Raw genomic sequence first — 27,721 nt, forward strand, 5'->3', positions numbered from 1 at the left:
AAGTGGTATAAAACAAGATTTATTTGCAAATCATTTTGACAATAAGGAAACAAGTATCTCTGAGCTGTTCACTTTGGGGATTACATGTCAGTTCCTTCGCCTTCCGGGATTTCCATTTGCGTGCAATATGGGATACCTCTAGAATTCAAAATGAACGTTGAAGTGTCCTTTTTTGCCTTGCTGTACTAAATAATTCCTTCCACAGGCACACTACAGGAGAGTCAAAGTCTTTGTAACGAGAAGCTGTCACACGAAATGCACAATGAAACAACCTTGTCTTAGAAAGAAAACTGTCGCATGAGAGCCATTTCACATTTGTTTAACACAGTGTTAAGCACTTCAAGATTCCCACAAGGAGAAGTGCCTGGTGCTGTAAGTAAAAAAAAAAAAAAAACCACAAAAACAAACAAAAACCAAGAAAACCCCAAACCCCAACACCTACCCCCAAACCCCACAGCTATACCGAAACCTCAGATTTCTTTCCTATGTAACAATGCACAGTACATCTGGTTATGACCTGAGTTCCCTCTCTTGGAAGCTAAAGACCTGTGTTTCATGTGAAAAATAAAAGTTCAAGATTTAATTATAATTACTGTATATAAACAAACTCAGGACAAAGGCAATACAAAGTGAGAATTGATTTACCCTAGCGCCCGATTGTGGGAGGGTAACCTCTCTAAATTATGGTTAGAGTCACAGCAGTTCATGAGGAAGACAGCAGTATCTTCAGAATATTTCTTCAATTTATTTCCACCCTTCTCCCTGCCCTCACTCTCTCTGTCTTTCAAAAAGCCAGGAAGTTTCAACTCTTAAGTCATATTTTGAATTAGATGAGATAGGAAGTGTATTCTGACAACCCTACACGGTTAAGTTCTGAGCAGACCACATTAAGCATATCTTGTCTTAGGGGAAAGTCCAAAGGGAACACCAGGAAACCAAGTAATAGCTACTCAGAGAAGAAATCAAAGAATTTGAACTAGATCTATTTTCAATACAGTTCTGGAAAATATTTCTTTTTATAACAAAGAGGGACTTTTTTTTCTCTTTATGAAATATTTTTTCCCCTCTCCCGTAAATATAATAATGCAAGAAAAGATGTCTAGATGTCATTGTCACCAGTTCAAATAAGGCATTAATGAATGCATTAGATCATTCAAATGTAAACAAACATGTTATATATATATAAATATGCCCCACAATATTAAAATAACCTTATAAGGGTAATAACTATTATATTAGTGACAACCATTTCATTTAAGTATTTAGGCAACAAAAACTGGAGAGAATAATAGAGAGTCTTAGAGACATTATTTTATTTTGGTCTACTTCAGAAAGACTAAAACAAGATTCAACTGAAAGCTCTTCATCATCAGTCCACACGCTATCCCACCATGGGGGTCTCCCTACCCCTTCTGGGGAACCTAGTCCATCTTTATGGAATAAATATACTTGGTCATTTCACATCAACCATTATTGAAATGATCCTGAGAGCAAGGCCCAGAATCCAGCAATCTCTTCAAGCTGAATGCCCCAGCTAACATTAGACTGCCTCCTGAACAAGCTCAAAACTGAAAAAGTAAGGGATAAAGATTTCAGAACAAATCTTACGTTGACAAACACTGCCCTCTTCAATCCCAACTCAGCCATCTTCAGAGAACAGCAAGAATTTACATTACCTCCAGTGGTTATGCTCTCCCATTAGACAGCTCCAAGGCTTTACTCTCCTAAGCCATGTGTATCCCTGCATTTGTGGTGTAGTCAAATGTAAATACAGTTGAGGTTTATTGACTTCTGATTTCGGCAACAGAGATGCACTGCAGCAATTAAGCTGCAGGTGCCAACATCCTGTATCCGCCCCTAGATTTCATGGTTTTAACAGTATTTTTGCAAGACAAAATTTGCCACATCTCATTAAGATTCCAAAGTCTGGAAAATCCCTACCCTGAAAATCCACTATTTGCTGAGGAAGTATCATATTTACCGAGAACGTGAATTAGCTCTGAACATACCATCTTTAATGACAACACTTTAAAAAGACCCCATGCAGTCTTACAAGTTTTGTTCTCTTACATATCCAGGTCTGAAACCTAGAAATGCCCAGGGGTTTTAGAAGTCCTGTAGAAGTGATCCAGTTTTCAAATGCCATTTAAGGTTTTGGCAGAGTAACGTTATATGAAATCTGTAATACACTTGCTAATGTTTATAATCCAACGATCAGTTATAAGAAGTATTATTGCATTTTAAGCATAAAAATATAGGAGGTTCTATAAAGAAAATTAAAATAGCATTAATCTAATATTGATAGTCATATAAAATAACTCACAATTATGTAAGTTCCATATTTAATTACACATTTAAAAATAAGTTATAAAAATAATTAAGCTTCTTTAAAACCCCTAAGATATTTTCTTTTAGGAGTTTTTACTCATATCTACTGATTGTCTAGCATCAGCAACAGCTTCTGGTACTCGAACAGTCATATCATCCATTGATTTCTTCAAGCAGATTTGGCAGCCTAAACGCGATCTGTAGGGAAATACGACATTGTCGTTAGTTCTAGCCAATCATGTATCTAACAGCATTTACCCCTTTATGCCTCCAACATTCAGCCATCCCAAACACATTATGATCTAGAAACTGCCACCCTTGTGCATGGTCTTAATCAAGACCAGTAGTGAACTGCATGCGTCAATGCAAAGATATAAGTGGCAACAATCACGATTTACATTAAGTAACAGAGTTCGGTCCGTTGGAAAATTGTACACCAAGTACTTCCTACTTGCTGAGGCAACATATAAGAAGAGTGGCTCTTCCATTTTCAGTGGTTCACTAATAGTTCAGTCAAGTGCAGGAAATGACACTTGATCTCCCAAGGGACATTTGGCATCTCTGAAGAGATGAAGGCAATGAATCTGAATGATAGCCTCAGAGAAAGCATAGCCTAACCCATTCAGGGCCTGAAGACAGCCCAATGTTTTCAAACTAAACAACTCAAGAGTGGGTCATTAAGCCAGAAAGGTAAGAGTGAAGAGACAAGAAACAAAGGAAGGAGAAGGATAAAATACTCATGGCACCTGAGGAGATGCAATCCTTCATTTTTCTACCTATCATTCAGCATGAAAAAATCTTGTATGTGAGCAATTAAAATCAAAAGATTTAATACCACCACAAAATTCTGCAGACACCACAAGCCACTTTTATTGCTGGGATATCTTTAATTCAATGTCCATGCCTTGGTACTTAAGTATAGAATACTTAAACATCAGCAAGGATGAGCAATGTTCTGTAGCACCAGTTGAATAATTTAATCAGTATAGGAATGTAGGCAGAAATATTATAAAAAATAGCACTACATTAATATCTATACAGAACTCTTTCAAGCATGTAGTGATCAACCGTTGTCAAAGCTCCCAATGCAGTACTATACCCCAAAGTAATACTTCTATGTAAATGACTGTATATATCAACTTCAAATTACTGGAATGTATTTATACATACATTCCAGTACATTCCAGTAATTTGAAGTTGATGTATACAGTCATTTACATTACCAGAAGATTTCATCTCATGAATATGCATCCGTAAGAATAACTTTAGAAATTAAATCTATAAGAGAGATGTGATTTCTGATATAAATATGTAGCATTGCCTGTAAGGCTTAATTTGACTGAAACGTCTGTTTTTCACTAAAGACCAATGCTAACTGCATATGTACTCTGCAGTGTGGCAATGGATTCACTTCATGTGAATAAACACTGCCCGTTGTTTTAAGCCTGCTACACAGCAGTACAAAAAAAAAAATCTAGGCAGCACTAAATCTAGGCAACACCGTGAGAAACAAACTACCTTCTCCTATTCAAATTCTTCCACAGCATTTACAATTTTATAGATATTTAACCAGATTCCCCCACCCCTCTAAGCTGAAGCTTGGACCCCCAAAAAAGATGATTTAGTCAATCCCTGCATTAAAGCCATTCCATCTTTAACCACTTCTATAGGCCTTCCCTTTATTTCCTCTCATTCTACTACTATAAAAAAAAAAAAGAAAAAACCCCAACAAAACAGGAAGTCAGAGTTGCACAAGTATAAAGATATATGACAAAATGGGGATTCACCATAACGGTATTTTCTGGTTTTCTACCTGTTCCTACCTAATGTTGCCAATGTTCCATTTACCTTTTTGAAGGGTTTTTTTGTTGTTTTGGAGGGGGTTTTTTGGTTGGGTTGGTTTGGGGTGGTTTTTTTTTGTTGTTGTTGTTGGTTTTTTTTTTTTACATCAAACCTTAAGCTGACATTCCTGGAAATACACTAGCTAGCTGACAGCCTATTTCAAGTATGCAAAGTTACCACTGTTCTACTCACCTCTCCATATGCATTTATCTGCACCTTTTAACACCAAATTTTGATTCCTATCACTCAATAGCACAAGATCCTTGCGCATGTCTTCACTGACAGTTTTCGATTTTACCACACTGAGCAACATAGCACTATACACAAACCTTACTCTTCATTCTCGTTTCCCATTTCCCAAGTCTTTCACAAATATGCTTCCTATGTAAAACCTAGCACCAATCACTTTTAGATCACACTGTTGATCACATACTCATAACAGACAGGCAAATACTTCTACCTTGTTAAAAGACAAATGTGGGATTTTTTTTAACCAATTACTTATCCTTTACAGTGCCTTTGCTCTGATCCCATTGCAACTCAAAACTTAGTAAGTATTTCTGGACCTAAGTAAACTATGTGAACTGTAAGATCTTTCTTCATGCTCAGTGACTCATTGAAGAACTCCTGTATCTGTTACTTCCTTCTACAAAAGCTCTGTTGAATTCTTTGCTTACCATTATTTAGTAGAAACTATAAAAAAGCAACAGCCCATACACACGATTAATGTGTCCAGTATGGAATCAGACTCACTGTTCTCCAGTTCCGATTATCTCATTTTAAAAGTTGGGCTGCTTACCTTCCATTCCTTTGATATGGAAGCAGTTTTAAACCAACTAATTAAGCCTTACAGAAAGTAGTTCAGAAATGTCATACTGAATTCCTGTAGAACTCCTGCGTGAATGCTACCTAGTCATTACCATTTGTTACTACTCATTTTACTTATTTGCTGTAATACTACTTCTATGGACACACCAGTTTGAGACAGATACTCCAGGAAGCCCTCTGCAAAGAAACCTTCCAGTGCACGGACATCCCGTAACATCTCTAGAGACAACAATGCAAAAGAAACTTTGCTTTTATGTTATCTTTTTATATTTTAAGTGCACCTTCTGCATCACCTATTGGCTCTTCAAGCAGACAAGTTTCCTGCTTCTGATAGGTTAGAAACAAAAATATTTTTCTGCTTTTTAGCAAGCTATTTCTCAGCTTAGTTGTTTCTGCAGTATTCTTTTTAAACATCTGATTTGCCAGGGTTTGTGCCCCCCCCCATCTTACTACTTTTAATAATCTCTACTATTCTGCAGTTATTCAAAACAATTTTGTTTTAACCTTTCTAATTAGTCCCTCATTTTAAAAAAAATTAACCATCAGAGGAGCTGCTAGCTGAAACTTTCCCAAAATCCAGAGAGTCACTGACAAGAAAAAGCTTTTATCCTTATACTTATGACAGAGCATAGTAGTGCATCTCCATTACACAAGTTTATATCAGCATAGAAGTCCAGGTAATTGGTTTGGCCCACAACCTAGAAACTCGTAGGAGAATTATGGTAGATGGTAAAAGTGAAGTAAATTCACACTTAGTAGTCTTAAGATTTTTGTCAAGATTGTAAATGTTTTTTGAGAGATAGGAAAAAGGACAAAGGAAGCTGAAACAAGTTTCTCATAGCTTGACTTCTTTGCCTTTACAAACTCCCTGGCTGAAGCAAGAAAAATTGTAGAAACAATTAGTACAGGATTCCCATTACTGGTATAAGGAGATAAGTGAGTTAATTCAGAGTACTCCTTTGCAGAGACATAAAAAACCCCTATGCTATACAGGCCAAGTATAAAACCCTTTGACATCATTGGAAAGATTCTCAACTTTGACAAGCAGTTCCATTGAAGCATGAAGGCTTACGAAACCTTGTAAGGTATAGCTGCCTACTGTTCATGTGGGTATATTCTATGATACAGGCTATGTGTACACCAGCAAGTAGTGCAGCCCACAAGGAATGGGTCTGTGATGAAGACGTGACACCCTAATTACCAGGCATGTGATGGTGGGGGAGATGCAGAATAGAGGGTTACTTTAGACTATCACTAGTCTAATCCTATGCACCGAAATGCCCATTAGCAGTTAGAGCACACTTTGGGATTAATTTCACCCAAGGGGACTCCGGCTTGTGTGCTCTAAGAGCACTGTGACATGAATCAAAGCATGACAAGTGGGGACACTGCCATGGGGGGCACTGTTTACCCTAGAGAAGGCTTGGGAGGGGGATCTTATCAATGTACATAAATACCAGAGAGGTTGTGGAGTCTCCATCCTTGGAGATATTCAAAAGCCATCTGGACATGGTCCTGGGCATCGGCTCTAGGTCGCCCTGCTTGAGCAGGGGGTTGGACCAGATGACCTCAAGAGGTCCCTTCCAACCTCAACCCTTCTGTGATTCTGTGAAAAGAAGATCTGACCGAAACTAAAATACTAATGTAAACACATTCATAAAACACATTCACTAGCTATAGACTAATGGAGACAGAAAACAGAAGGGAAGGGAAACAAGAACAAGAAAATTCACACACACGACAGCAGCAGCAAAGTTTTTGTTGAAAGAACTGGGTTTTTGGTCATACTTCAGTATCTGACACTTTTGCATCAGACAACTCTGAAGAGCAAGTACTGGCAAGCGTCACTCTTCAGTTTACAAAAACAGTACTAAATCTTTTTAATCTGAATTCAGACAAACAATATTTAAACTTGGCAGTCCCGTTTGTGTAACAGAATCCAGCTATTCATTAAAAGCTGATTAAGGCATTCTAAGAATACTGGACTGCCCCATCTGCAAACCCTTCTTTCCATTCTTTGATGTAGTGAAGTGTTGTGTTGCCTTACGTTTCTGTGAGGCCATATGCCAGGTCCAACATGTCCATCTCTTCATCAGTAATTGCATCTAGTTTCTCAAATATGTGGTCTTCAAAGATTAAATGACAAGTTGAACACGCTAGCGTTCCTTCACATGCACCTAAAGAAAAAAAAAATCAAGATAACAGAAAATTCAAGTTTCAAATTACAGCAGAATTTCAGAAGAAATCCTCCATATATGTTTGTCTCATACAAAAATTATCTCTATTGATTAGTAAAATTAATGTTTCATATATTCCCAGATTCATATGTCTACTCTGCATTCAACTGTCAATAGTATTTCTACAGTTCCTACAAGATTAAGATTTACTTGAATGCTGTAGCTAGTTAAAATATTTAACTAATTCCCTTTCTACCATTTAAAGAGAGAAAAGTTAGCAGACAACACTGTCAATCAACACTACCTAATTTATTCCCAAGGTTGATCCTTCTATCCCTCTCTTTCCCATGGTTTTGAGAAGGTTCCCTCAAGAAGTTCAACATAAGACACCTGCTATACAAAAAATTCCTCAGAAGTACAGGAAGGAGGGATGTTATACTTGGTATTTCTTCTCACTCAGCAGAACACGAATCCCCAGCAACAAAGGTAGTCAGGGTAGAGAGAGATGGTTTTCTCTGTGTTAAAGAGGCCTGGATGTACTACTAGGCGATCCAGCCTGAGCCAAGTATCTAATACGTTGCTAGGGTTGAACAGAACAAGCATCAACTACATCTACCTGCTAGAGCAATTAGGTCATCACAGGACAGTAAAACTTTGAACACTAACAAATTTTTCTCTGCCACTGTATAGGGCTGGCACCAAGCTCTCCACTTTGTTGAAAAAGAAACATGCAACTTCAAGAGCAGGAGAAAGCTGAACTTTTCATACTTGTGTGGAGATTGTGGTTGGGGCACACAAACCCCCACCTCTGATTTAAACTGATAAGAGAGAAGCAGGTAAGACATTAGCCAAGTTTAATTTATTTACTCATTTCCAGGGAAAGCAGAACCAAGAGTATTGTGACCACATCACCTCTGTACTCATATGGAAACAAAGGGAAGCAAGGCTGCGTGTATAACCACTGCTACGAAAAGAAACAGTGGGATTCATCATTAGACCACAAGAACCACACAGAAAGCACCGTGCTGTTACATGTAGTAACGGTATCAACAGCATATATTCAAAGTGAGCATGACATTGTACTAGGAGACTTGATTTTTAAAATATATCATGTCTTCAAGTACATACAAATGCATGTGAAAAAGTAGTGTTTAAATAAAGTGCCAAATAATGTAAAATTTATCATATCAGCAGTTTAAGCATTTTAAGGGGGGCGGGGGGGAAGAACACTGACCAGTCTATTTGAACAGCAGGTCTTTCTGCAACTGTAAAGCCAGCAGTAGCAAACAAACTGAGTGCAGCTGAATCATTCAACGGTTTGGGAAGCCTTTACACACAGATACTTCTATTTTTTTTTACTGCACATGGGATGCCCCCTAGTGATAGAAGTAAATAGGTAAGATTTACATTTTACATTTTTTCCTTCATTACTTTCTTTCTAAACACAGAACATACATTTTTACATTATTTATACTGCATTATTTCTCTCCCCTAGTATGATGTTTCATTAGCAAATGATTATTGAATGGGACTAGCATATGTTATAATGATAAGATTGTTACAATATCTCCAATTTTTAGTTTGGCTTCTGTTCATTGACAGCATTATCTTTTTTTTTTTTTTCCACTTTACCACAATGCTTTAACATGGCTGATATTTACACAAACTGAGAGAATATTTACTGTAGAATACAAGCAGACTAGCCATAAGCCGATATGACACATTTAATAAGTGATACATAAAGCTAGTTATCCCAACGCATTATGGATATTTGAGACAATCCTTCTTCCCCAAATGTATGCAACTCTAGACATAAGAGTTGTCTCAGACATAAGTCTGAGATTTAAAATCTTATCAAAGATTTTATTAATAGCAGTGAAATTTATTTGCACTTAAATAAAACACACCTCAGATTTCAAACTGTGCTACACTAGCCTACTTATTTTTTTCTCTAATCACTCCATGTTATGCATTCGCTCATGCAAATTGTACTTCCGCTTCCTGCTTTAGTTTGTACTGTTAATTCTTAAGCTCATGTTCATGTAAATACCTGTCCTGAGGTATTTAATTGCCATTACCAAATATCACTGCTTTGCATGGGCAGAATCCTACAACTTCAATGGAACTAACTATGGAAAGTACAAAAGTTTGAAGGAATAGGGAGGTATTGTAACTTCCTCCTAGTTTGATTTTAAACAGAACTTGTACCAAATTAGAATTTCACTAGGGGATTGGTCTCCTTTACCCCAGTCCTTTAATAAGAATTAAACTTTTTGCTCTTCCCTGCTAACTGACATGGATTTGGTTGTTTCTTTCACTTAGCACTCACGTACTACAGCAATTTATGCTACAAAAAGCCTGATAGTAAATTGAGACAGTATGGCAATACTGAAGTAACCAGACACTGCTAGAAATACACCAGTTCTGTGTTGCCTCCAGAACCTTTCAGCTCAGAAGAGTCTGCAGGTGGCATCTTTCAGATTCCACCTTGACAGCACTCTGTCCATATTCCCCTCCTTTAACATTCAAGCAAGGCTCACCCCAAATATTTTTTTAGAACTTGACCCAAAATATTCTATGTACCTGCAGGTAAAAAAATGGGGAGAAAATCCAGATAAAGTACAGGTAGGTTTTACTTATAAATTCATAAATAAATATTCACTTACGTTTGGACTCGATGACCTTCCAATCGAAATGATTCTATGATTCTATAAATATTTATGAATAAACTGGTAACAGAACATAATTTCTAGACACTGAATACAGTATTCAGTGAATCTACTTACCAAAACCATCTATGTCTAGATTATTATCAACAACAACATCTAGCAGTGAATCTCCAGGTTTTCCTTTGGCTGTTAGTTTGTCACCATCACGATTTATGAAATGAACAGTTATTTTATCTTCTGAGCTGAAAGAGAAAAGTATATAACGGAATTAAAGAAAGAATTATAGATTTTTTTACATCTTCAAAATTGATTGAATACTACTAAACCAGTAATCACTATCAACTCTAAGAGCACAGAAACCTAAATTATTGGCTTTTAAAAGCTGTAACAGGCACAGGCGTTTACTGCTGTATGTTGAACAAAGGCCATAAAAAATGGGGGGGGGGGAACAAAAACAATAACTTGGTTTGTGTTTTGTCACTGGAAGCTATATAGGATTCTGATGGTTTGGTTTTCACTGAAGACAGTCAGAGCTATTTTATTTTAGGCACAATATTTGTATTTTTACCAAATAAAAGAGCTTATTTTAATGCTTCACTCCTTTCTGTGGAGTCTTCCTTTGGATTTATAAAATTTTAATTGTTCTTATCATTGTCATTTAGGACAAATTTAAAAATGTTCCCATTTCTGCTTAGAGTTTAAGGCATTTTACTTTATTAGTTCCAAAATTTAATTATCCTCTCCTCCCAAGAATGAAAATATTCCAAAAGCATTCTGCTTTTTTTGAGCATAGATTCTCTTAGGATTACACTTTGTAAGTATTAATTCCAGTGAAGTTCAAAGTTTTGACACTGACTTTAAAGAAAGAAGGTTTCGTATTTTCCTGCTTTGCTTTTCAGACAATTATATTTATTTAAAAAAAAAATCCCTCTCAGAGTCTGCATAAAAATTTCTTAAGACTAACGCTATTAATAGGAAAAAATAGGGTTTTGGTGTGATACATTATGTCATTTCACATGCAAATTAAAGGAAGGCTGTTAAAATACTAACAAGTAAAATACAGCTGGTTTGTTTTTAAACTATTTTCTTTCCTATAGAAAGTGAATAAAACAAGAAAAGCTTGTTGGATGGACAGCAAAGAAACCTGCCACGAGATGACAGATATAAATAAAACAACTGAAAGCTAAGGCAAAAATCTATGTTTCCATGTTTAAGAACAGCATGCTTAATATTACCTTCAATCTTTTTAGTAATTTGGTCTTTGAGTGATCTACCACATGGAAAGCACACAAGTTTGAAAAATCAAGTCACTCCCTGGAAAACTCTAACCTGCAGAGCTAAATATTAAAGCAAAAATTCGAAAGTGGCCATACTGAAACATCAGCAAACAGCTTATTTTTGGAACTGGCTATAAAAGAAAAAGTGTTTTTAGCAATCTGAGTCCTAGCTTGTTTTGAAAAACAAATGTTTGTTGCTGTAGACTTAATATACTCGCCACAACTGTAAGCTCAGTTGGCAGCAGTATGTGCTGTGATTCATGATGACGTCGCGTTCAATTCTTGTCGTATCATCCCTCAGTCCATTCTCTGGAAGGCAGCCACAAGCTACTATTAACTATAAATTCATTCCAAAATCATAATTGATAATGAAGGATTGACCTTGCTGATCTGCAGAATGCAACTGAAGCATGCACTACAATAAAATTCAGAAATCTTAAAGATCTAGCTTTACAGAGTGCAATTAATGTTGCACAGTCACCTGTGATATCAAAGGACCACCTCCAGCAAACCATTCTGTGGGGGTTTAAGTTACCACTCTGCTCTTCTTTTTGCTCCTCTGCTGTGTTAACACCTCCCACAGCACAACCAAGGAAACAAGCACACACTTCTTAGATATACTAGTGAAAAATTCACCACCTTCACTGGAAGTTTAAGACTGATGGGTTTAGATTGCATCTGGAAAGGTATAGATTCACATTCTGACAGCCAAAGTAAACCACTGACAATGTAATTTTAAACTGCTTCAAAAATCCCTTCCAGAGCTCACCAAAATACGCTCTCATTTACTGAAATACTTCTGTCAACATGACAAACACAACCCTGACAGGAGACACAATGCACGATGTACTTGTATTTATGGGCATCCTCTGCCCAAGGTATAGACACGGCAAGTACTAAATATCTGTTTGATATCCAAAACATACCCTTTCCTCTATTATAGGATGAGGCAATCACAGGTAACATGGACCAAACAGCAAGATGTCTGGCCATCCATTAGATCACTGGAACCTTAGTAAAAGACAAGTCATCTCCCTCCCAGTTTTCAAGACACACCTGAAACTGTCTGCACCTGTGATTACACTTTAATCTGGGACAAGAAGAACAGTCCTGACCTCTCTCCTTTGTTCCTTCCATCTCCAGTGTTCACACTGTCATGCAGTAAACTGGGTCTGGAAACAAAACTGGCTGAAACCCAACCTTTGCAGGTCAATGGCCATATGAAGGTCAGAACCGGTACACAGTCAGATCTGCCTGTTCTATGAACTTTACATCAGTTTAAAACAACTGTGTTACTGCATCATGAAGTTGCAGTAACACAATCTAAACTTCATGATCAGCTTCCAATATAAAAATGTGGTTTTGGGTGATCCCCACTCCAAATCGCCCTGCCATCATCCTTACACTGGTATTACCACAAGCCAACTCATTTTGCTAATCTGGCTGCAAATCAACCATAAAAACAAAGTAGTCCCAGCTGAACCAGCAAGCAAAACCAACAGAAGCACCACTGCCCACAACAAAAATGAGGAAACAGGGATTGGATCCCATTTTTGGTAGTGACACTCTTACATTAGCTTCAGCTAATGCAGTGGAACTGCACCGTGGCTGTGCATGCCTAACCAGTGTGGTATGCAGCATGGGGACAAACCAAAGTACCACCACTAAGTCACTGACTTTTGTTAAAGATCCCTACAGTAATTAACGGGACCTGATCTACCCTGGTTGATAAGTGAAACTAAAATTTATTAGTAATAAAGTCAGAGATAGCCTTCATATAAGTCTTCCAGTAGGATCTGTTTTTCTGCTATTGCCATCTTTACCACTCTTTACATAGCCAAAATACTTAATTTTAAAAAATCACTGAGGCTTTATTGTGCATGAGCCTGAGTGGTGAAAATACTTTCAGAAGTGCGTGTATGCAATAATCAGACTAGCCAGACATTTAAAATATACACTGTGCAGATCTTCTCAATGACTGGGAGATACCATTACAAAAATAATTATAATCACACCTGCATGAAACAATACTTAGGCTTTACAAATTTCAAGTAACACGGCTTTTATCTACCCAGACATTGTTTGCGTGAAGAAAAAAACACCCACAAAACACAAAAACCAAACACCACCATACTGTGAACTACTCACAGGCAATTAACATTAAACATGTGCTAGGTCTATGCAAGTATAAATAGCCTCAGGATCATCAGGAAAAACAAAATGTATTTTGGGTAATCTTTATAAAGCCTAAATATCTCAATTAATGCTCAGATGAACCCTTTTCACCAGATGTAAACCACAATTAATCTCTTATATGGTTGCCACAGTACTATCAGCTTTGTTATCAAGCTCCCCTCAGATACCCTAAATGAAGCAAACTGCAAATGCACAGAAGAGCACCAGAGAACTGCAAATGCCATTCATTGTCCGTCCCATGCCAAAAAGAAGTACTGCAAGAATCCTGACAGCTACCTCTTCCTGCTTAAAAGAAGTATCCTTTTGAATCTTCAGCTATTACTTCCAAGTTAACAATCACCTCTTACATTCCTTCAAACAAAACATAACTGTAAGAACTGTAGCCTGGTGTTGCACACGGCAAGACCAACTCTATTATTTCCAGATCTTTTATTAAATGGTAAATCTAACAGCCCTACCCAATTGCCTGAAGAGTTTCATGAATGAAACTGTTATACAGGCCTCAATTAAAATACAGGAGTTATAAATCTGAACTAATCTTTAAAACATGTAGTAAATACGTTATGCACCAAAACTATTGTACAGCTATCTAAACTGGTATAAAAGAATTCTGAGATAACTACTGTTCACCATGAAATGAAAAGGGAGGATAACGGATAAAAATGGAGCAAGAGAAAGAATGAAATGGAAATTAAAACATAACGCCTGATGCTTCACTGAAACCCTTGGAACTTCTGCTCACAAGAATCACCTCAAATAATATGACGTCCAGAAACGGTAGGACTAGAGAAAGTGACTTGCACATAAGTGGAGAAAACACTAATATATGAAAGAAAAAAGGTTTTCCTTTTTCTCCTGACTCACTCAGCCAGACTATGACATGGAGTATGTAAACAATACATTTGAAATACTTGCTTGCGTGAGCTTTGTTGCTGGTATGCTTGTGCAATGAATGTGAATAAATTCCAATCTGTATTCAGTCTGTTTGTGAAAGACCTGTGGGGTTACAGGTCTTACATTACTATTAGGTAAGGAAATGTTTTCCCTTTTTAGTATTCTTTTTCCTCTCATTTTTACCCTGTTAAATGATTTTTAATAACTTTTTAAAATTTGACAATACTTTACAAAAACCTTTTGATTTTTTGAATTAAAAACTGCTAATCAGGTACCTCAGAATAACTGATGGTCAGGGCACTCACTCGGTAGAGACTTATTTTTAAGACACTCAGCAGGGTCACTCAAAGAAGAGATCTAAACTAGAAGCTTACCTATCTCATATGGGAGTCCTAGACTAAAAAGTTTGTCTCTCCATATTAAAAGTATCTGCTGGAACAAAGTAAAAAAGCACCTACAGGAGCATTTAAAAGCAAATCATTGAAACAGCTTTGATGGCAAGGGCACTACCCAACCCTCTGGAAACAGGCTAGACTACACCACTGATGTTGGACAGCTGATTGCAGATCCTGTTCTGAGTCAAAGAAACTTCTCTGGCAAGCAAGTAAATTAGGCTTTTAAAACTTCCGTATTTGAAATACTGAAAGTTAACTGTAGGCTTTGACCTATCTTTGAATAAACAAGCTACAAGGCAGAAGGCCATGCATAAACACAGTCTTTGACTACATGTACTAAGTTGCAAATCTATAGTCATAGGCTGTGGAATATTAAATGTCTACAGATGTAATGCATTTTGAAACACCTACTCATACATGCTGGTGAGGAGAGGAGGGGTTCTGCACACTTAGATGCACGAATGCTCTTCAGTAAAGAAAAACTATACTAAAGGGAGAAGAGATCTTCAGTATGGGGCTCTCTCTGATGTGCTGTACTTCTAGACTCTGACAAAAAAAAAAAAGGCAAGCACTGCATTGCATGAAAAAGCAACATGGATAAGGTGACAACCTTTTAGAAAACTAGTTTGAACATTAGGAACCCTGGTTTAGCTTTCCATAACATTATAAGCTCTGTCAACGGGGTTCCAGATCACATAGGCCCTGTGGCTCAACCACGCCGCAGGGTCGGTGCGGTGCCTGCCCCGGGCCGGCCCACAGGCACCTCCAGCCAACAGCCCCCGGCACAGCCTTGCGGGACACAGCTCGCCCCACCCGCCGAGGGCGCCCGGCCGACACCCCGGGGGGAGGCGGGTGGAAGGCGCCCCGCACAGCGCTTCAGTGCCACCGCCACGGCAGCCGCAGGCGGGACGCCGGGGAGAAGCGCGGCTGTGAGGAGGCCGGGACCTGCCCCGAGCGGGCCAGGCAGCGGCAGGGCCGGGATAGCCGGGCACCGCGGGCCGCGCCGCGGAGAGCGACCGGGGGAAGGTCACGCAGCGCCAGCCCGGCCCGGCCGCCCCGGCCCGGGCAGTCCGTGCCACAGGCGGCCGTTGGCCCCGGGTGCGCTCAGCGCCGAGGCCCAGGCAGCGGCCCGGAAAGGCACGGCGCTGCCGCGGCGGGAAGGCGGCCGCCACCGCGAGGAGCCCGCCCGGCGGCTCACGGCTCTGACCCTCTTACCTGAGCACCGCCCGGGAGGAGAGGCTGAACAGCCGGGCTGCCCTCACGGCAGCGGCGGCGCTGCCGCAGCCCGGCCTGGTGCCGGCTGCCGGCGAGGCGGAGAAGAGCCAGCGGCGGGAGGAAGCGGCGGCGGCGGCCCGGAGGAGCCGGGCCGGCCCCGGGGCAGCCATGGCGGCGGCAGGACGGAGCGCAGGGCCTCTGCGCCGGCACCGGGGAAGGGGCGGGGGCAAAGTCCCACCGCTTACGCCTCTGGCGCGAGCTACGGTGATTCTCGCAGCCGGCTACGTAGCGCACTTCCCGTCCCCTCGTGACGGCGGTGAGAGGTAACCGCGCGACAGGAAGAGGGGGGTTACGCAAAGTGCGCAGCGATGCGCTGAGGGAAGGGGACGGGCCTTACGGAAAAGGCGCAGGGCGCTGCGCACCCGAGGGGCTGGCGGCGGGGCTCCGCCCGCTGCCTTCCCGTCAGCTTCCTCCTTGCTCCCTCAGACCACACCGTAGGCCGGTGAAAGCTCTCTGGTTCCCAAATCCAAGCCCTAGCCCTAGTCTTCCTGGGAAGGTGGTCCCGTGGAGCCCGACATGTCCTGCCTCCCTCCCTCCCCGGTTGGGTCTGTGAGGGATTTCTTGTCACGGCTCGGGCCAAGGCGAGGGCTCAGTGCTGCCTGGGCCCCGGTGGTCCCAGACACACGCTGTGGAGGTGGTGCCCTAGGAGTCGTCACTACATCCCAAATGCCCCTTTGGGAGGCCTGGCCTGTGAGGGACTGGGCTCCTTGGCTCCAGGCAGGGCAAGAGGCACAGCCCCAGGGAAGTGGAGCTGACAGCTCCCGGGTCTCAACTGCCCGCCGGGCTGTCTGGGCAGGACCACCGAGAAATTCCCAGTTCTTCATTACTATTATGACAGAAGATCAGCTTCTAAAACTCAGGCATCAGCAAAGGGACAGCAATGCTATCAGAGGTTTTAACAGGAGGTGAGCATTCATGGTGAATGGCTCAAATATCAGTATGTGCAATAGGAAATTCTGAGATTTCCTGAGCAACTACAGACTGCACATGTAGACTTAATTTGGCTCTCTGCAATGTACACATTGCTCTACAAGTTTTGATTAGATGGTTATGTAGATCCCCTTCACTCTCCCCTTCACTCCACTTTACACACAGACTGGAGAGTGCTGAGTGAATGAGGAAGAAATGGAGCATTTACTTTGAAATAATTCATTCAAACAGGAGTGGAAATAAATGGGGAAAAGGAGGAAATGTTGTTTACCTCTGATGCGCTTGGGGTAGCTAAGATTATTCCTGATGCCTTATGATTTTAGGAGTGTGTTTTTGTTGCATCAGAGTAAGATCAAAGAGGGGGATAACATTATCCTGTATAACTTAAACTGGTATATTTTCTTTAAGGAGAGGAGAAGGTTGTGGTGGAAATGTCAAGAGCCTCCAAACTGGCTGGCCATAAACCAAAGTGACTTGAATGTGCCAGTTTTCTCTGCTTCAGGTATATAGCTCCTACCCTCTAAGTTAGACTCAATGTCATTAGAGGGATTCCCTTTACCCATTACAAATATGGCCAACATAATATTTTACATAGTCTGAATCTTATCTTTTAAGCTTTATTTCAATTATTGCTATGTCGAAGTAGCTTTTATAGCACCTATGCTGTATGAATCCTCTTATACCAAATTTATTTCACTTCATTATCCTTTACAATCCAGTATTCTTTCCACAGAAACAAATTTCCTGCTGTCCCCAACTAGATTTAGCATAGGATTTTAAAAGTGTTACAGTTACCTAGATGCACAGTGTCTCTCTCAATTTCAGCTGGCATGAGGTTGACCATTTTTCCTAGACAATTTCCGTAAAAACTGTACCTGTCACAGAGGCTGCAGTAACTTTACACAGGTTGCCACTGTGTAATACAGGCAGAATAGCTTTCAGTTGTTCTTTGATTACTAGCAAAATAATTGCGTTTGTTCAAATATACCGTTGGTAGAGTAGTATTTTTAAATATAACTGAAATCAATGCACTCAATATGTTTATTAAATCATATATTAATATAAATGCAGTTAACATATGTGAATATATCATAAAGCAGTCACTGAAATAAATACTCTGAGGCCCAGATCCTCAGCTAGTATACTGGTATCCCCTCACCCACGCTGAGCTCTTTTTCATTAGATATCACTCCTTTGCAACACAAGAGAATGTGACCACAAATAATACAGTTTAGTTCAATGTGGTCACTACAGCATAGGGGCATATATGCATACTCATAAGGCAGTATATAGTTAAATACATGCAGCTTTATGTGGACTTCTAATATTGTAAAGCCAAAAGAGCACATCAGATAGTCTAGTCTGACTTTAACCAGAAGGCTGCTTGTCATAAATTAATGGTTAATGTGGGAAATAAACCCGAAGGGGACCCTCTGGACTTTCTAATGTAAACCTTTGCTGTCACATGCAACTCAAGTAACTAAATATAGAAGTATTTATCTGTTTCTTAAAGTTTTCTTGCTGGTATTAACTGCAGTGAAAAAACAGTTCCAAAATTTCACTCCTTGGAAGGGCAGAAGGCCTAATTATTTATTAATTTTCAAATAATTTATTTTATTAGTTTAATTCTTAGTATAGGATTATTTATACCTATTTGTCCTTGGCCAGTGCTGCCCGTGAGTTTAAATAGTTTTTGTTCTTTGTGACCTTCACCCATTATTTGTTGTACCCCCTCCAGCCCTTTTATTTTAGCCTCTGTTGTTACTAGTCTCCTTTCATAAGACAGGAGACTCTTACTACTCTCCTGATTATCCCACTGAGTCATTTGTGCATGTGTTAGTTTGAATTCGCCCTTGTGAAGCATGGGCGACTAGTTAGTACATTCACTTCAGGTCTTGTACAGTGTCTTTAATGGAAATACGTGGCCCTAATACATCCCAGGATTGTATTTCTTTTTTTTGTGTGTGTACATATCAAATTAGTAGCCTCAGATCATTTTGTGATCAGTTAATAACCCAGATGTCCCTTGTTGCTTCTCATTAATAAATCTGTCATTAACAGCAAGAGTTCTTGATTGCCCCAAACTGAATAAGCTCTTTGAACTTTGCTTCGATCTACTTTCATGTGGGATTTTCATTCATACACCATTTTCATGAATAAGGCCATTTCCATTAACCAACTTTACCCCTGTGTTGGACATGTTCCATAGCTCTGTTCCAGCCCTCAGACTGCCATGGCCCTGAGCACGTTACCCCCTTGCAGAAGTTTAGCTGGCAGTCCAAGGTCAGCTCTTTCACTGGTAAGAGCAGTTGTGAAAAAAGCTAGTAGCGAGGGTCTGCCTCTCCTTTCCCTTCAGAGCCACTTCTAAGCTGAGGCTTTGCGCTGGCCCTTGCCTGTGCCACAGTGCAGCTGTGCAGCAGCTCTATTTGCACCGTCTCACATCTCTGTGAGTCTGGCCCTGACCTGGACTCGCTGACTTGGCATCCTGGCTTGGCCTCGGACCTGCCTCGTCAGTGCGGCCCTGCTGGGTGGCCACTGGACTGTGTCTGACCCTGACCACTGTCTCTCAACCCAGTCTTGACCCTGGCTTGCCACTCCGCATCCTGGCTCCTTAGTGAGGTGACTGCTTTCACCTGCCTTGGTATTGCACTTAGCTCCCGGCACACCTTCCGTTGCAGAGCAGCCAACTCTTGCTGCTCCCTGACACCCCCCCACCCCCAAACACAGAATCCTCCCAATTCCCTCATAATTTTTATGTAATGTATGCTTTTGGGTGCACAAACTTGAAGAAAATGGTGGAGCAAATTAGGTCAGGACACCTCGATGAAGTAAGAGTAGTGGAGTGAAATAAAAGAGAGAAAAATTACAAACAGTGTGTACCTAACATCTCTCTGAATTTCACCTTGGTTGTGTGCAAGTTTTTGTTGCTTGTCTCCATGGCAGGTTCATTCTAATGGTAAACACTTTGCGAGAGGCGCTTCATCTTTCCCATGTATTTGTATAGGTTCTTGCACGTTGGGGAACAGACGTAATACAAACTTTTTTTTGTAAGTATGTCCTCCAATGCTGTACTATTTTTTAAGTTTATTTATATTTGTAGGAGGCCAACAAACCACTAGATGGCAAACAGTTTCAGCCAGATAATACACAAGTATTGACACAATCTTCTGTCCTCAGCTTCATCGTTGAGGCCATGGAGTGTAGTCCCATGGCAATTTATAGAAGTCTGGGATGAAGCTGATATGGTCCTGCTCCTCCGTGCCTCTCCCTCCCTTTTGCTGTCCTAGTGTTCATGAGGCAGGTGTGGAGTGGATTCACAGAGGTGATCTATGCAAAAACTCACCTGGGGAGAGGGGGGAGCGGGAGGAAGGAAAAGAAAAAGAAGAAAGCAAGTGGTTTCCAACCATTTCAGTTCCATCAACCAGCCTACAGGCCCCCTGTGCAAAACAAGAAGATGTATTCTGGGAGAACAGCAGTCCCAGCTTGGATTGTTTTATGCTGCTGAGCAAAGGTACCACATATTCTTCTATTTGGCATAAAATTCCAGGGTTCAGGATGATAAAAACATTGCATATCTATACCAGTGATCAGCAGGTAATTTCTATAAGTTACTACAGATGATCTGAGTCCTGGTTTTCTATTTACAAGAGACATAACATGAATGCATATTTACAAAATGCAAATCCATCTGTTTTTTAAAGAGATTTTTAAAATAACAAATCCACTAAGTAATCAGACTTCTGTATATGATTAGGTTTTCTGGTCATTATCAAAGTTCTGTGTGAACAAGTGTTTTAACCTGGATTTTCTTGGAAGCCAAATTGTGTCAAATTATCCCTTTCAGATTAAATACTCCAGGAGATCCAGAGAAAGGAAAGGATCCATGGTCCATGTGGAGCTCTCCCTTTGTGATCGTCTCCTGTTAACCAGCATGGGAGCAGAACCATCTCATCTGAAGTTTCTTCTCTAAGGTAGCATGACTTGTGATATCCTAGGATTACCCACTCTGGTTCTTGGAATGACTCTTTCAGTTCAGTCCTCTGGCTACAGTTCCTCTTTGATTACAAGAGTGCAACTAAGCCCTCACAAAAAAGACAGGAGAGCAGTGGGACACATTATTTCATCTTGGCAACCTTCTTATGACTGGGGGCAAGAGTGGTCATGTGAGCTGCTGACACAGAACACTTTCTACATGTTTGTTCCTCTAAACTATGGCATCTCTTCAACCTGATTTTTCTAATTCTGAGACCGTGTAAAAGACCAAGGTCTTTCTCTCCGCCTGCCCCTGACAGTTCAGTAACACAGACCTTGATCTAATTTTAAGCAATCAAACATAAATAAAGTGTAGTCATTGATCATAGTAAGCTCCAACCTGTCAGAAACCAGCAGAGATTCAGTCTGTAGCTGAGTGAGTGGGGGACACAGGCTGGGCACTTTGTTGTTACCTTCAGCCCAGGAGCATAGGACCTGAGAGCAGTGAGGTCTGAAGTAACCCATGTTTGAAAGAAGGCAGGAATGTGAAGGAGAGGTCATCAGCTGTGGTGGGTTGACCCTGGCTGGATGCCAGGTGCCCACCATGCCCCTCTATCACTCCCCTCCTCAGCTGGACAGGGGACAGAAAATAAAACGAAAGGCTCGTGGGTCGAGATAAGGACAGGGAGAGATCACTCAACCATTACTGTCACAGGCAAAACAGGCTCAACTTGGGAAAAAAAAAAATTATTACCAATCAAATCAGAGTAGGACAATGAGAAATAGAAACTAAATCTGAAAAACACCTTCCCCCCATCCCTCCTTTCTTCCCTGGCTTAACTTCACTCCCGAGTTCTCTATCTCCTCCCCCGCAGCGGTGCAGGGGGACCGGGAATGGGAGTTGCGGTCAGTTCATCACACATTGTCTCTGCCGCTCCTTCCCCCTCAGGGCAAGGACTCTTCATACTCTTCCCCTGCTCCAGCGTGGGGTCCCTCCCACGGCAGACACTCTTCCACAGACTTCTCCAACGTGGGTCCTTCCCACGGGCTGCAGTTCTTCACGAACTGCTCCAGCGTGGGTCCTTTCCACGGGGTGCACTCCTTCAGGAGCAGACTGCTCCAGTGTGGGTCCCCCATGGGCTCACAAGTCCTGCCAGCAAACCTGCTCCAGCATGGGCTCCTCTCTCCATGGGTCCACAGGTCCTGCCAGGAGCCTGCCCCAGCGCGGGCTTCCCACGGGCGCATGCCTCCTTTGGGCGCATCCTCCTGCTCCGGCGTGGGGTCCTCCCCGGGCTGCAGGTGGAGATCTGCTCCACCGTTAACCCCATGGGCTGCAGGGGGACAGCCTGCCTCACCATGGTCTTCACTACGGGCTGCAGGGGTATCTCTGCTCGGCGCCTGGAGCACCTCCTCCCCTCCTTCTTCACCGACCTTGGTGTCTGCAGGGCTGTTTCTCTCACATATTCTCACTCCTCTCTTCTCTGGCTGCAATTGCTGTTGCACAGATTCCCCCCCCACTTCTTAAATATGTTATCCCAGAGGCACTCCTGCTGTCGCTGATGGGCTCGGCCTTGGCCAGCAGCAGGTCTGTCTTGGAGCTGGCTGGCATTGGCTCTATCAGACATGGGGGAAGCTTCTAGCAGCTTCTCACAGAAGCCACCCCTGTAGCCCCCCTGCTACCAAAACGTTGCCACGCAAACCCAGTACATCAACCAATGAAGGATTAATGGACAGGTAAAATGCTTATGGGGTGGTTGTTTTTATTTTGGGAATTAAAGTGGTTTGTAAGTCTTTCTGTAAAAGGCAGATAGTCTGAGTACCATCAAAGTGTGTGTGTAGCTGCCAAGCAATTCTGCAACTAAAGGGAGATTTGGGAACTTTGGTACTTTGTTGGTGAGGATCCAGTAACTGCAGTGCAGCAGGGCAGGAGAGTGTTTTGTTTGCAATTGCTTTGTCTTTGCTGGTTTCACTGTAGCACCTGAAATACAGCGGGAAACAGATAGAAATGTTTGGAGTTTTGTCATTCAAAGAGGTGGAGCTCTGGGAATAAGCCAGAGCCTGGTGTTATCCAGTCAGAGAGGAAAGCTGAGGAGGTGGGTCTGTCTTATGACAGGAAGGTGAATTACTGCCATGGAATTCTGCTAAACTGTAAATAATTTGTTGCTTCAAAGCCATGGTTCTGTCATACATAAGAGACTGCAAAATCTGTGTGAGAATTTGCATCTCTGAGTAGGGGATTTTAAAGTTAGTTGTCTCGAAGTCTTGATAATCTTTAATAGAAAGACGTGGGAGCTTTTCCACAGGAAAACTTTTCTGACTCTTCTGAATTTCTGAAATTCTTCTACTTCATGTTATGCATAACATTTCATAGCAACAGCTCCTTCCTATGATAAGTTGAAAAAGTGTGTGGAGAGTTTAATGTGGAATTTTCAAAACAAAGCAGAATTTGTCATTGCTGAATTGAAGCCAGATTTCCATTGTGAATATTTGTCTCCATCAATAGGGGATCTTAAAGTGTGTTCAAAATACAACTGTACAAGGTCATGAAAGGGAAATCTACTGCAGGCTATTAAATACAAAACCACCATGTCCAGCTCATGTCTGAAGTCCTTGACCTGCAAGTTGCCGGAAGATGGTAAGGTATCCTGGGGAAGTCAGTGCTTGCTCCATTCTCACATTCTTTCCCAGGCATCGACTTTCACAGTTGCTGGAGACAAAATACTGGGCTTGAGGGACCTTTGGTCTAACATGAAATAGACTCTTCTGTGGTCTGACTCCTTCCTAATTTTCATGCATATAATAACACCCTTAAGTTGAAGTTGTGGAGTTCTTACTGGAGGACAGGAGTTGAGGACCAAAATCCACCACACCTTCCCTAGTGAATTTGGGCTGGGGTAATTTTTTTCGCTACTACCAGTGTCCCAACTCCTGATCAAGACAGTAATTAGAGTCTCCAGTTAAACAAAAAAGCCACTTTCCGACTGCACAAGATTCATATTGACAATTAATTACAGCCTGATATCCACTCCTATTGCCTACTGGTGCCCACTTCTCTGGATAATGCAGTTATGAAGTATCAGTAACACATTTTTACTCTCTTCTCAGGAGTCTTTACAGTTGTTTGGTAAGAGCACATGCAACAAAGTGTAAGCTAAATCTCTCCATTAAGCAAGGATGTTGATTGCTGTAGATGCTGCAAGTCCTGCTGTACTGTCAGTAGCAAGTGGAGTGATGTATGAGGTCCTGCATACTGGTCTTTACTACCTTTGCAAAATACATCTTCGTATAGCCCGCTAGGAAGAAATGCATTGATTTTTAGTGATAGCCTATTGGTTTGTAATGAGAAGCAGCTCAATTACACATGAGAAAGTCTGTAGTATAAGATTCTTGGAGAAAGTGTGCTGCAGAAGGGTAGTGTACTAAGGCAGGAGGTTTGTGTGTCCACCAGGAGGCATAGCAAGCTAGGGCTCCATCTTGCTCACTGCACTGAACACGTTGCACGTACCAGCAGTGAAGGGAGGCAAAAATTTTCATCAGATTTTTACAAGTAGGAAATTGAGAGATTTCTAGAATAAAAATGAGAATGTGGAGAACTGACAAGAAGCTGAAGTAATAAAATGCATGTATGTCAAAATGTTATCTGGTCAAAGGCTATAATTTCAAATTTTTTTGCTGTTTTTCACAGTCATTGGAAGTCATAATTGACATGACTGAAAATAAAAATGCTAATAAGTGTGTAAAGCAATACTGGGGCTCAGCTTCTTAAGACAGACATCAGCAGTTGTGTAAGAGGCCAAATTAGATATCTTGATGTACATGTGGAGAAGGACAAAGTTTTGATGCTGCAAACATTTATGCATATGAATGATCATATCTATTATATCTTAAAAATATAAAAGAGATTACAAAACCAGCCAGAGGCTTACCAATAAGTACTTGCATATTTGGGACTCCACAGGAATCCAGGTTGTAATAAGCTTATCAGTTATGCTTCGCCTCCAACAGCGTAAATGGAGTTAGAAACAATGATCCTTCTCTCTGACACCGTAGGAGCGTGTACATCACATCAGGAATGTGGACAGTGGTGTTTTCAAAGCTGCTAAATTTTGTAATTTTTGAAGTATTGTAATCAAAGCCTTCTTTTCTGTCATTTCAAAATCAGGTAATCAGCTAGGAATTGAAAATCTAAAACCAAGAAAACAAAAAGTTATCTTCCCAGGCTTGAAGAGAAACCTGAATACAAGAGCATGGAAAGGAAATAAAGAGAACCCCAAACTATTATTAAGGCTTCATGAGGGTTTTTTTTTAATGCCAGTCTCATGACTTTCTGGGAACTGATTTATTGAAAGCCTTGGTTTGGCAATTCTGTGCTTGGCTAGCTTGGGATTGACCCAAGTCCCCTTTTTTCTTGGCAGCACTTAAAACAGTTGAGATGTAGCCTATGCTCCTTCGTAATCCAAGATTGCTGTGCGTGGTCAAGAACCCTTAAGCACAGAAAATGAACAAAGTGACCCAAAGCCATGGGGCCCAGCTGGCGCTGCAGGCTGTGGGGCTGGGGTGAGGAGCCAAGGGCCAGCTCTGCTCCCCAGGACCAGCTTCTACGTAGGTTTAGTGCAGCTGACACACTCCGACTGGTGTAGAAATTCTGTTCTACTTTTAAATTGTGCTAATTTAGCTGGCAGTAATCCAACTGCTGAAAACTCGAGTTGCATCGAGAGAACTTGCCTGATATTTCCAGTTCTTCAGCATTTACACGAGCTGCTGCTGCACACCAAACAGACACAGTGTGCGGCCATCTTCTGCCGCAGGTCACATCCTGCTGGAATAGTGCAGCAGCAGCGCCAGGCGTTTTCGTGACCATTCAGCAATCCCAGCAGTAAGGCAGCAATAAAACAATGCTTCCAATATATTGCACTGGCTTTGCCTCTCGGCTCTTATTTCAAGGCAGAGCACTCTGCTGGCCTATGTGTATCATATAGTAGGTTTCTCTTGCACTGCTTCTAGGGCTCATAGCCAAACTGCTGGCACAAGGTTGGAGTTAGTAACCCATAGCAGTACCATGGTCATTCCAAACTGCTGAGGTAGCACTCTATTACTTTTTTATACACTTCTGTTTTTCTATATAGAAACAAGGATAACAGAATCATGCAGCTCTCAAGTCTTAAAACAGGCCAAATTCTTTGTTCTAAACTGGCACAGCCATGAAGTTAGCAGAGTCCTGCTGCGTTACACCAGCACAGAGCTGGGCTAGCTGTCACAATGCAGAGGCCTGTGCAAAGACAAGTAAACGAATATCTGACTCTGGTGTTTATGCCCTATGTGATTATGCACGATACTGCTTTTAGTAGCCCCCTTAGAAGCAAATACCTTCTAAAGATTCACTGTAACATCCTGGTGTCACTGGCTTGCCTGCAGTTGGGATTTCAGGACTGGTATTTGTTGCATTGACAGCTTTTCTCTGTAGACAGTGTCTTACTAAGGTGGAAGAAACTTGAACTATTCAGTTCTATAATGAAGAAGTGAATGCTTTTCCAGAAATTACTATTCGTTTATCAAGGGAGGGTGGGGATGTGCGGGCTGTTTCCTGAGCCAGCATTGTTCGAGTCATTGCAGACTGCTTTGTGTCTTTGCCGTTTGCTAGCTGGGACATCCAATTAATTAGACTGAACTTGTTTCCTTTTGTATCTACCCATCCTGGGTTCATAGTTTAGAGGGTGTGTATGAAAGACTGAAGTCCCTGGCACTGCAAACATCTGAATAGTTTTATTCAAAAGATTAGTCTTACTGCATGAAAGACCAAGACGTCATCACACAACAGCTAAAGCAAAACTACTTGGATTTTTACATCTTTATTATTGCAAATTAGTCAAATTTTACTGAAGCAAAAATACTTCGATTCAAACACACGGTCACAGAGTTCTATGCTTCTATTTGAGTGTATTAGGTTTTAATAGAAGTACAACAGAAGTTATCAGTCACAGCAGCACCCCCCTATACACCGGAGCACAACCTGTGTCAAGGTGTGCCTGTCCCTCATGCAGCTGTCAGCCTCTCAAGCAGCCCGTGTGACGTCTACAGAAATGCTCACAGGCAGCCCATGGGCAGCCTGTCTCTATACCAATGCAGCCTGGTGCCCAAAACTGAGCTGTACTTACTGTGAATCAACCTCTGAGGTGTGGCTGCTTGCTTTCTGATCCCCATGCTCTAGCAGGTGGCTTGACGTTGCACAGCTGGGTTTATGCCTGACAGAGTGCCTCTATTCTAGAGGAAGAGTGTGGAGCATCCCTCAAAGGGCAGCTGAGATACACCCACTCAGACCGAATATGAAACCAGAATTACCCGCATCCTTCCCTGCAGTATCAATGTCTCAAGTGCATCTTCCTCTGCTTCACAAGAAAAAAAATCTGGGGGAAATCCTGTGTTCTCTTCCCAGATTCTTGCTAGAGCTCTGACATCTTGTGTAAAGAAGTATAACGGTCCCAGCTTAATTTAGGGTAAACAGTATCTTGTAATCCATCTTTGCTTGATTTGCTGAGTTATCTTTCTTGTCCCACAGATTTGTTAGTGGCTTTGCCTACTGTATAAGAAAAGTACCGGTCCAGTGGTTTAGATTTCACTCAACCTGGAAAAATTTAGATCACCAGTTCTGCAAAACAAAATGCATATGAGCAGTTCTTTGACTAAAATGATCAGGACTACTAATGAGACTCATAGGTCTTCTGAGACTAACATTACTCTGTATTTTAACTTACTACAATAGAATGTAGTGAGCCTTTGAGTAATAATTACATTAGGTACTACACAAATATTTTTGTAACTGATTTCTGAATATATTAAGATAGAGATTAGATCTTAAACTGATGAAGAAAAATGTTAGCAATTAAAAATCTCTTCCAGGGATTTTGAAAATGTGATGAGAAGCAAATGACATCTGGTTA

At 41.3% G+C, this 27,721-nt stretch overlaps 1 protein-coding gene and 1 long non-coding RNA gene across 2 annotated transcripts in view; one reads left to right on the forward strand and one right to left on the reverse strand.

Annotated features, from left to right (window-relative positions):
- FDX1 (ferredoxin 1) lies at positions 1 to 16,154 on the reverse strand. Its single transcript, XM_072850568.1, has 4 exons — positions 15,822 to 16,154; positions 9,962 to 10,086; positions 7,046 to 7,175; positions 1 to 2,526 (listed from the first exon to the last, which is right to left on the reverse strand). Exons 1-4 carry the CDS (start codon positions 15,989 to 15,991, stop codon positions 2,412 to 2,414), a joined length of 540 nt encoding a protein of 179 aa, XP_072706669.1. The 5' UTR covers positions 15,992 to 16,154; the 3' UTR covers positions 1 to 2,411.
- The window catches only part of LOC140646511 (uncharacterized), a 20,788-nt gene continuing 9,056 nt past the window's right edge, over positions 15,990 to 27,721 (forward strand). The window contains exons 1-3 of the long non-coding RNA XR_012040469.1: positions 15,990 to 16,144; positions 17,220 to 17,313; positions 20,656 to 20,782. This is a non-coding gene — a long non-coding RNA (uncharacterized lncRNA). The remainder of the gene's footprint in view (positions 16,145 to 17,219; positions 17,314 to 20,655; positions 20,783 to 27,721) is intronic.

Source organism: Ciconia boyciana, chromosome 1, assembly GCF_034638445.1.
Source record: "Ciconia boyciana chromosome 1, ASM3463844v1, whole genome shotgun sequence".
Taxonomy (NCBI): domain Eukaryota; kingdom Metazoa; phylum Chordata; class Aves; order Ciconiiformes; family Ciconiidae; genus Ciconia; species Ciconia boyciana.

Excerpts from the sequence above, each read along its gene's own strand:
- FDX1 (XM_072850568.1), bottom strand. The coding sequence starts at position 15,991 with ATGGCTGCCCCGGGGCCGGCCCGGCTCCTCCGGGCCGCCGCCGCCGCT. Across the intron at positions 10,087-15,821 it reads TCCTCCCGGGCGGTGCTCAG|CTCAGAAGATAAAATAACTG; the intron begins GTAAGAGGGTCA and ends TTTCTCTTTCAG. Across the intron at positions 7,176-9,961 it reads TCTAGACATAGATGGTTTTG|GTGCATGTGAAGGAACGCTA; the intron begins GTAAGTAGATTC and ends TTTTTTCTTTAG.